Source organism: Lampetra fluviatilis, chromosome 13, assembly GCF_964198595.1.
Source record: "Lampetra fluviatilis chromosome 13, kcLamFluv1.1, whole genome shotgun sequence".
In the NCBI taxonomy this organism is placed as follows: Eukaryota; Metazoa; Chordata; class Hyperoartia; order Petromyzontiformes; family Petromyzontidae; genus Lampetra; species Lampetra fluviatilis.
Genome location: NC_136287.1, coordinates 15,169,485 through 15,179,411, shown reverse-complemented (window position 1 = coordinate 15,179,411; position 9,927 = coordinate 15,169,485). Strand labels below are relative to the sequence as shown.

At 54.1% G+C, this 9,927-nt stretch overlaps 1 protein-coding gene across 1 annotated transcript; it reads right to left on the bottom strand.

Annotated features, from left to right (window-relative positions):
- Window positions 1–1,650: 1,650 nt before the first annotated feature.
- Window positions 1,651–9,622, bottom strand: LOC144935592 (crk-like protein). Its single transcript, XM_078862411.1, has 2 exons — window positions 9,284–9,622; window positions 1,651–8,073 (listed from the first exon to the last, which is right to left on the bottom strand). Exons 1-2 carry the CDS (start codon window positions 9,620–9,622, stop codon window positions 7,645–7,647), a joined length of 768 nt encoding a protein of 255 aa, XP_078718537.1. The 3' UTR covers window positions 1,651–7,644.
- Between the last annotated feature and the right edge of the window lie 305 nt (window positions 9,623–9,927).

The following is a 9,927-nucleotide window of genomic DNA, read 5'->3' as shown; positions in this document are numbered from 1 at the left end:
CCGTGAGACCCGCGCTGGGAATCCCGATCCGTAAGAACCCGGCCGGGATTCCATAGAGACGATTTGAAGGAGTGGTGGATGGAGGTGACAGAGTGGAAACGTTGGGGATGTCTTTGCCCACCAGCGGAATGTTAACTTGCATCGGTCCTCCTCCCTCCCTGTGTGTGTGAACCCACCTTACAGCGCATTCAACTCAGAGGTCACCAGTCTCTGGACCCGCGCATCACTCTCAACCCTCAAAAACGTTCAACGCATTTTTCTAAATGAAAACGATTCTAAATCCTAGCGCCTGTAACAGTTCTACGTCGCACTTCCACGTGCAGCGCAGCGCTGCCCCTGTCGGGGGACTTCTCGTGATCGCTGCGCCACGCGCGCGCCTGGGCGCCGCTTCAACCTGTGGGTCACTTCCCACACCCAGCCAGCCTGGCGCCCCACCACGGAAGCCTCCGCAGACCGCCAACTCGGATCGGGAACGGCGTTGGCCGTGTTGTATCGTGGGGCGGTGGGTTTTTTAAAAGGGTTTTAGGTATGGGGTAGAGCGAGGTTCTATTCTTGCATATGGCAGCAATATGTTCGGTAGTTTAATGCCAATGTCGAGGTCTGCTGGTACCACGACGAGAGGGCTTCAGGAGTTTGTGTAGGTAGCTGTTCTATCCCTCCTTCCTAGAAGGCGCGCAGACTCGTGGTTTACTTTACCGTCTACAGTTTGGATGGAACGGCTATAACCGCACTACTTTGGCTTTTCCAGTGGCGGCTCCTGCAAAATCTCTCAGGGGGGGGCAAATGTCTGGATGATTGATAAGGATAAGGTCCACCCATGCAATGGATAAATTAACAGCTTAAGCATGTAAAGGCAACTTCACTTCTTTAATATTAATGGAAAATAAAGTGACTCTTACAATACATCTTGTTTGTTTCTATACTCACTATTAAAACAAACCACTCAAGTTTCTTTTATTAAAGATTCCACTAGGTGGCGACAAATTATATTGTTGGATGAAACGTGCTTACGTATGATGACGTAAGCACGTATGATGACGTAAGCACGTTAGGGCGAGCCCTCCCGGAAGCCATAGAGAATGCATTGCAGCGCCCCCGTTCGAAAAAAAACATCTTTGAATGTAAGTCTATGGGGCCACTCGGGGCGATTCTCAGCTGGAGGGAAATCGCCCAAAAAGAGGCGGTACTCCACAGAACGTAGCATGACGCTGATTGGACTATATCCAGAGGCACAGTGACGGCTAGCGTGACTGTGGTTGAATGACATTGGTGGTGCGTCGCCCAATCGCCCTAATGAAGAAACCGCCCCTGAGCTTTTCCATTTATGAAGGAGATGTGTGCATTGGCCTGTTGATATTTTGATGCGGTTGATGGACACATCAGTTGTCTTCTAGGAGGAATGTCAAAGCCAGGAGATGTGGTGTTTGGGTCTCGAATGATGTCGTCTGTAGATGAAAGTGAACACCAGCAGACCGGTGACACGGATCGTGGAGGCGGTAGGAGCTACGGGAGACTGAAGCGCACGCCGAGGGGCTGAAGGAGATGGGACACCAGGAGCCTTGAGGCTGGTCAACGTGTCTCAGGGGGAACACACAAACTGCACTTCTTGCCATGTGGTCATTTTATTTGCCGTCAATTTATACGTGAACACAGGATATCCACACGACAAAGTGTAATATCTTCATGATCATAATACGATTTGTAACGCGCAAAAATTAAGTGAAATGGACAAATTGATTGATCGCAAAACTTGGATGCACGGTCAAATTACACTGCAATTGAAAATACAAGGGAGTTTTCCCCTTCATTTACAACAACAGATTTACCATGACTCGAGATGGCATGCATTTCATACTAGCAGATCCACGATCCACATGAACACCAATACCCTTGAATAAAATATCATTGCAGCCTACGGCACAATGGAGAGTTCTCTTAAAAACAAAGGTGGTGGATGCTTCAGCTACACGCCCTAGCCTGCGGTGACCTCACGGTACATAGCAGCTCCGATGATCCTTGGCAGTCATGGTGCCCAGACTGCATGTCCAGAGGACAGATCTGGAAACATTGCAGACGCAGCATTAGCGGCACCGCACATGTACACGCTGCCCTCGCCTCCCATGGACATCGTCTGCACTGAAGCTGCCCTCACCAGAGGCCACGGTTTGGAATTCTGGCTTCACTTGTGCCTTGGGCTTTAGTTCACACAATGTCATAATGGGATCTTCCAAGGGCTGGGCCATGATATCGGAAGCTGCTGCCTACTGCTATCTACGGCTCTGAGGCCTCTAAGCCAAGGAGCAGAGATGCACCCGGAACACGAGCATAGCTTCATGCCATTACGCATTTAGAGAGCCCAGTCCTGTGCTGGTGCTTGAGATAATAATACAGTGATGAGGAGTTCGATTTATAACGCACAAAATTCGCTCAGCGAGTCACTAACGCAAGTCAGAGGAGCGGTAATAACCCTGTATTTCCATCGCGGTTTGAACACAACACGCGCATTTTTATGTGATCACTTCTCGAAAAGACACGAAGAGATTGCTATGATGCAGCACCTGGTGTGACTTCACTGTGAGATACTTGACGACCATGTGGCAAAGCGTGTGCTGAATGTTGGCACCGCAGTGCCACGTCCCAAGAGTTTAGTCATGAAGATCAAGGTCGAGAATTATGTTTTGTGTGTAATGATTCAGGTCCAAAACCCCTTCGGCATTATGCTCCACACGAGCTCGCGATATTCTTGGCCACGCGGGACTTCTTCACCTAACGTCACCACAGCCATTGGATCTGTGCAGGAGGGCTGGAGTACAGCTGGAGGGCTCTGGCTTGTTTGCGAGTTTGTCCAGGAAGCTGCACACGTTCACCCTTGCCACCTTCAGAAACAAGTTTTGATGTCATAGAGGCAGTGCAGCTCTTGCAGCACTGGGAGAGAAATGATGACACGACTTAGGACCAATTGGCAATGGTTCATTCAGTGCGAGTCACTCTTGCAAAAATAAAGAGTGCTTCGGACAACACTAGAATAATACTTAGGCCACTGCCATAATTTGTAAACGAAACACGAAATAATCATGAGCGTCATTGTGGAGAATATAATTGCAAAATAATTAAGCAGATGATCCGCGTCGTCTTTCACACATCCTTCCATCCACATTAAAAAAGTGAAAGCAGTTTTTACACAGTGCACGGAACATCCAACATCAATCACTCACGGTTTCAACACAAAGCAATAAATACATAAATAAAACTATGTTCAACTACTTCTCATCTCGCGCTCTGGAGGGAAGGGGTTGGTGGGTCATGTAGCTTTGTAAAACTCCCAAACTCACTGGGCTACATGGTGGCCATGAGTTTGCAGCACAGATGAGCCTGTGAACCCATCTGTGTGGATCTTTGTTTTCCCTTATACACGTGGGATTTAATCTGGGTACTCCAGTTTCCTCCCACGTACAAACGCATACCTCATCATAGAATTGGTTAAACGTTGCCATGAAGGGCCCACCTGAAAACGAGCCTTGAGAAACGGTGACGTTTTCTTGGATCGATAAGTCAATAACTTTATATTCTTTTGTCGCAAAATGGGATTAATTTGCCCATCAATGTTTGATTTTCAATATTCCTTTTAAGGAGGGTCCCACAGGCAAATTCCTCCTGTAATATTTGTATTTCTGGTAGGAAACGAGTGCCTGGAAAAAAAACAACATATGTACGGACGGAGAGCTGCCATCGTGTTATGGTTCGCACACTAAACTTTTAATCCAAAGGTCGCCGGTTCAATTCAACCTCCTGGTGCAGCGGTTGAAGTTTCATAAATGGGTAAGACCACAATTCGTCGATCGCCAGCTCACGTGCGATGGAGTAAAGTGTCGGTGCGCTCACATATTCCAACACGTACAGTCAGCGTGGAGGAGTTGACCAAATTCCCTGGCCCTGCCACCAGCAGGGCCAGGGAATCTGGTCAACTTTGAACTGAAAAACGAGGGCACACACAACACACCTCCGTGACTCAGTCGACCGTGTCGATTGAACGTTCGCGCGTCCCAATCGGTCCATTTATTACTGAAACTCCATTTGGAATGGCTATCGGATCCTGACTTTCGGATTTTGTAACCGATTCTGAAAACGATTACCAGTTTTACCCGTTATCGTTTAACAACCCTCTTACAAGCCACACACACCACACACCACATGCCATCCTCATACAAACCCACAACCTGAATCTACACAAAATACTCCGAACCACAGACTATGCACTCCACCACACACAAACCACACCCCACCCTTGTACAAACCATCACAATAATTAATATAATTACTGATTGACCCAGGAAAGCCACACTGAGTCAGAGACTATTTTTCAGGAGGGTCCTGCATCGGGATGTTTCGCCAAAACAACAACATTGTATAAACCACACACAACTAACCGCTCATACACAAACCTTGGGCCGATTCACGTATATAAAGCAATCACTGAAAATCCTCAATTTTCTACCAGTTTTCATGTTTTTGTAGCTGCTGGTAATCTATGAAAAGTGGTTGCCCCTTCAAACGTGAATCACATTGTAGACTGAGCTCCCCTGCGCAGAATCCACACCTCCAAAACGATGCCCAACCTATGGCTCAGAGAAGCCGCGTCTAAACGTAATTTCAGAGACCACAACTGGTGGAGCACGAACACAAGTAAAATCCAAGTCATGGCAACCGCAGGGAACACACTAATTCCATTGCACAAGTCACAAAGTACTTAAATACGAGACTCCATGTTAAGTCACAGCTCTTAATGCCATTTGCATTACAAGCTACCAACTCAAGACTCCAGCGCCACGTGTTAAATTGCACGTGCTAAATAATGTAAACAAGATGAATGCTTCACAGCTCTGTGTGGCGCCCTGGAGATATTCTATGCTACTTACATCGACAGATGTGATACCTGGTCCAGACTAAACCTGACCCAGGCCACAAAATCAGAATTTGCCATTGTTGTTCTAAATATAAGTAACAGAATAAATAAGCAGACGATTCACCTCTTTAAAATATCTGCCCCTGTACGTAAAATATAAAAGTATTTCTCAAACATCCCATCAGCCACACGGCAGCATTGGTTCAACACAAACTACAAACAGGTTTCAACATTCAGTGTTTCATCAGCATAGGCTTGCTTGAACCAATAATGGTGAATTGCCGGATGTTTATAGGCAAGGACCCTCTCTGTCAGATATGGATCTAACAGAGAGACATGGAGAGAGAAGGCAACAGGAAGGGCATGGGGGTTGGCTGGGGGCGGGGAGGGAATTCGTGTCAGAGTGAATGGGGGCAGTGGAAGTGGGGAGGGAGGAAGGGAGATGTTGGAGATTAAATTACAGGGAGGGTAGAGGGGCAGCTCAGGGAGAACCGGGCTTCAAATCGCCAAACCACGGCGCCCCGATCTCATCCGGCCAGCGAGGACTGCGATGTGCAGCTTCTTTCCAGGCACTGCACCCGCTCTCCGCGTGTCCTGCACGCACTGCACCGCGCACGCCCGCCGCTCGCTGATGCCAGGAGCTGCGTTGTGGTCCGATTCAGGAGATGCGGAATGCATTCCCTCTCTCTCCCTCATGAACCGGCTATTGATACAAGAACTACAATCACAACTGCGCCCTATTCAGCTGAAGTGGGTTGGGCCACCATCCCCAGGCAGAGCACCTGGAACTACGATGCTTCGAGGGGCCGCGTGTCACAGTCCACGAAAGGTTATCGGGACAGCTGTCTGACGGCGTTACAGACGGCAGTGTGGGAATGCTGCTGTGGTGGGACGATCCCGTGTCAACACAGACCGGGCTCTCCCAGGCTTTGTAGCCGACAGCTTCTCTCACAGGCAGTCATTTTAAGGGACTAACTCCCGCGTGCTATAGATCACAACACCGCCTCACCACCAGGGCACGAGCCTCTTTAACCACCGCTACCACCACTACCACACCCTATCACTACCACATCCTACCATCACTACCACTATTACCACACTACACCATACCATCATTACCACACCCTGCAACCACTACCACAACCTACCACTACCACCACACCCTACTATCACTACATCTCTACCATCACCACTACAACATCCCAAACACACCCAAACCACCCCTCTTAAATACCTCTACCGTGCATCCCTCCTCTGTAGTTTAATGGTGACTGTAGCATGGGCTATGCCTTGCTAAGCTGGGGCCTCATGCGGGGCGATGTTGCGCTTCGTCACCGTCTGTACCATGGAGCCGAGCTCGTGCCACCACTCCCTGCGAGACCGTGGTTGTGAGCGCATACGATCAACTTCGGTGCCTCTCACGCCAAATCAACTCCACACCACCCACCTCGCAAATACAACGGAGGCAGCAGCAATTCATTCGGCATCACCCGAAGCCGTCGTGTAGATTTGAAACTTGGACATCGATCTTTAAGTTTCCATTCACTAATGTGTATGCAAGAACCACCCGCGCACACCCAGAAGGGCATTCGATGCCACGCTAATGAACGACAGAGCCCCACACGGCCCCGTGTGCCCCCCTCGGAGTGGCTGGGATTCACTCAAGTTGACGTTCAGGTCGTCACGGACAGCGTAGGTGATGCCACCACACCTCGTCATCGTTTCATCCTTCTAAATCGTGCAGCAGCGGCAGCAGCTGCAGTCAACACATGGCCCCAAGGTCTGCGCTTCGCTGTCTCACCCTACTCATGCCGCTGTACGCGGAGGGTGTGGATGTGCGTGCCACTCCAAGGCAGGCGGGGCCCCCCTGGTGGCCCCTGTTAACTGGGTTCCAAAACCACCACTTCATTCACCGAGGTCTCAACCAAAACATTTCACGGCCATTACTGCGGCACACAACTGTCCACTGTTTCTGCGTAATTTACACGTTTTATATGAAACATTAAGATTGTTGCATTGACAACAGTCCTCAAGTCAATCAGGAAAGGCCTCGCCAAGCCTCGAGACTCTCTTCAGGAGGATCCTTCTGTGGACAGTGACTTTCTCGAGAATGTTGCGATTGCAACTCAATAACCCTACACACACACACAGGGAGAACGCTTACGCGAAACCTGAATCAACACGATGTACATCGCGTGTGGCGGCACCGTTGCTCTGTGACATCACAGCACAACTGCCGTGGTACAGGCATGTGCTACCGAGCTCCGAGTTTCAATATTCAATCCCGATTTTTGCGGTGATACTTTGCCACTTCCACGATGACGGTTGTTCACTTTTTCTCCCTTGTATTTTACCCCAGCTCGGTGGCTCGGAGTGGTAGAGTGAGCGGAAGGTCGCGAGATGATATCCTGGGTGGGCAATTGACTAAGCCCATCATTCTTTCAGGGTGGTTATAACAAGTACAACTCCGTGGGGAAGTCAACAATGGTTGTCCTACGGATAAGACTCACCCCCACCATAGGAATAGGGAATTTCCACCACTGGCTCAGGCCTGTAAACAAGAAATGAGCACCAATGCTTCAACATGGCTCATTGGAGCAGCAGGAAATAACTTTGACAGTTTTTTCCAAGAGAGCACCGACGTTTGGACAGGCTCTCGGTCGAGTGACGCGCTCCGGGCACAGCCAGCGTGACGGCCCAGTGCACGCGTCCACGCCGGCGAATCCCGCCGAGCCCTGGCGCTAAGCGTCCTGCGAGAGCCGCGACGCCACCGCGCCGTTGCCCGCCTTCCCGATCCCGGCGTCCCCGGACAGCTCCGCGGGAGCCTCGTCGCCCAGCGGCGCGGAGGTGGGCGGCGATCCGTTGGCGGGCGGGGGGCCCGCGAGCGTCGGGGGGGTGCAGCGGACCGGCTCCGGGGGCCCGCGGCCGCCCCGGTGAGGCTGGGGGGTGGGCGCCGGCGGCAGGGGAGGCGCCCAGCGCTCCACGTACGGCACGGGGATCATGCCCGCGCGCCCCGCGCGATTGCGCGCCGTCCACCACTGCTCCTCGGGCCTGTCCAGCACCAGCAGCACCTCCCCGCGCTGGAACGGCAAGTCCTCAGCGTCGCTCCCGGCAAAGTCGTACAGCGCCTGCACGTAGTCCATGGGGGCGCTCGCCAACGCCGGGGGCACCTGCGCAACACGGCACGGACCGCAAACTCAGCGCCACGGACTCCTCAATCATCCGGCAGGTGAATAGCTCCTCGAAAAGGAATCTGCCAACCACCCTCGGGCAGGAAAGTCTTTAGACTTAATCAGGGTTTCCTGGCTACATCGCATTATTGTTCTTTACATTTATAGAATCACACATCTGGTCAGGACCATTGTAAATATTTGCAACTATACCAACCTAAAATCTTGAACGTCTTTCACACCGTACGTAGCCAATCATGCCAATCGGAGGTTCGAATAGCCACTGTGCTAGGTAAGATGTTCCACCTTCATCTCTGCCAGCATGAATAATGACCCACATTAGTCACCGTGGAAACAAAGGTAACCACGAGAAGACATCAGACCAGCCCGCTCGAAACCCGTGCCAGCCGCCCCCCCCCCCCCAAAGGGCAACATCCAAGTGGGGAAGGCAGCAACAGGCGAGTGGAACAATGAAGTTGGGGGTCGTGGGGACTCATGTGAAGCAGTCCAGGGCCCATGAAGTCCATGAATTCACACGTCCTGACAACACGGGGTTGGGGGGCAGCTGCGCCCCTCGCCCTGCACGACTCTCAGCTCGGCTTGCCCCCCCCCTGCCCCTGGCTTACCCCCCCCTGCCCTGGCTTGCCCCCCTGCCCCTGGCTTGCCCCACCTGCCCCTGGCTTGCCCCACCTGCCCCTGGCTTGCCCCACCTGCCAACTGGCTTGCCCCCCCTGCCCCTGGCTTGCCCCACCTGCCCCTGGCTTGCCCCACCTGCCCCTGGCTTGCCCCCCCTGCCCCTGGCTTGCCCCCCTGCCCCTGGCTTGCCCCATCTGCCCCTGGCTTGCCCCACCTGCCCCTGGCTTGCCCCACGGCTGCCCCTGGCTTGCCCCCCTGCCCCTGGCTTGCCCCCCTGCCCCTGGCTTGCCCCACGGCTGCCCCTGGCTTGCCCCCCCTGCCCCTGGCTTGCCCCCCCTGCCCCTGGCTTGCCCCCCCTGCCCCTGGCTTGCCCCCCTGCCCCTGGCTTGCCCCCCCTGCCCCTGGCTTGCCCCACGGCTGCCCCTGGCTTGCCCCCCCTGCCCCTGGCTTGCCCCCCCTGCCCCTGGCTTGTCCCACGGCTGCCCCTGGCTTGCCCCCCCTGCCCCTGGGTTACCCGGCGTCTCTCGCCGCGCCTTCGGCAACCCCCTTCGACCGAGCGCACCCCCCGCGGCACCTGCTGACATGGGGGCGGAGCTCCGCCGCCCGCGGGCTCGCGCAGCGTCGTGGTGTCGAGGTGGTGCGCCGCGTAGAAGAGCAGCAGCGAGGGGAGGTCTCGGAAGTGGCGGTCCCCGATGCGGAAGGCGCGCGCGGCGGGGAGGCGGCTCACGATGTAGTGCGAGACGCGCGCGCCCGCCTCGCGCACGGACAGCACGAAGTCGCCGGGGCTCGTGACGCTGTCGCGCACCAGGAAGGTTCCCGCGCGCCGCGCCGCGAGCCGCGCGTGCGCCTCGCGCCGCGACAGCGGCCCCGCGTACCACGCGCGCGCGTCCCCCGCCTCGAAGCGCGCGCACATCGCGAGGGGTGGGGGGGCGCGCACGGACTCGCGTGTAGAAACAAAGGTCCCCCGTGTAGCGCTACGCAAGCTGTCGGGGAAAGTGCTGTTACGGGGTGGTGGTAGAGGAGCGGTGTAGGCCAACACGGCCACTACCACGGCACTCCCGTCCGCCTTTGTCTCTCGTGTGGATATTTAATAAGATACCACTCGGCGAGCGCACGCACAGGCGGAGCGCGCGCGGCGACACGAGACGCGGCGCGGCGCTTCTCCTCCCGCAGCAGCAGCAGCAGCACGGGGCGCGCACGCGCACTGCCGCCTCCCTG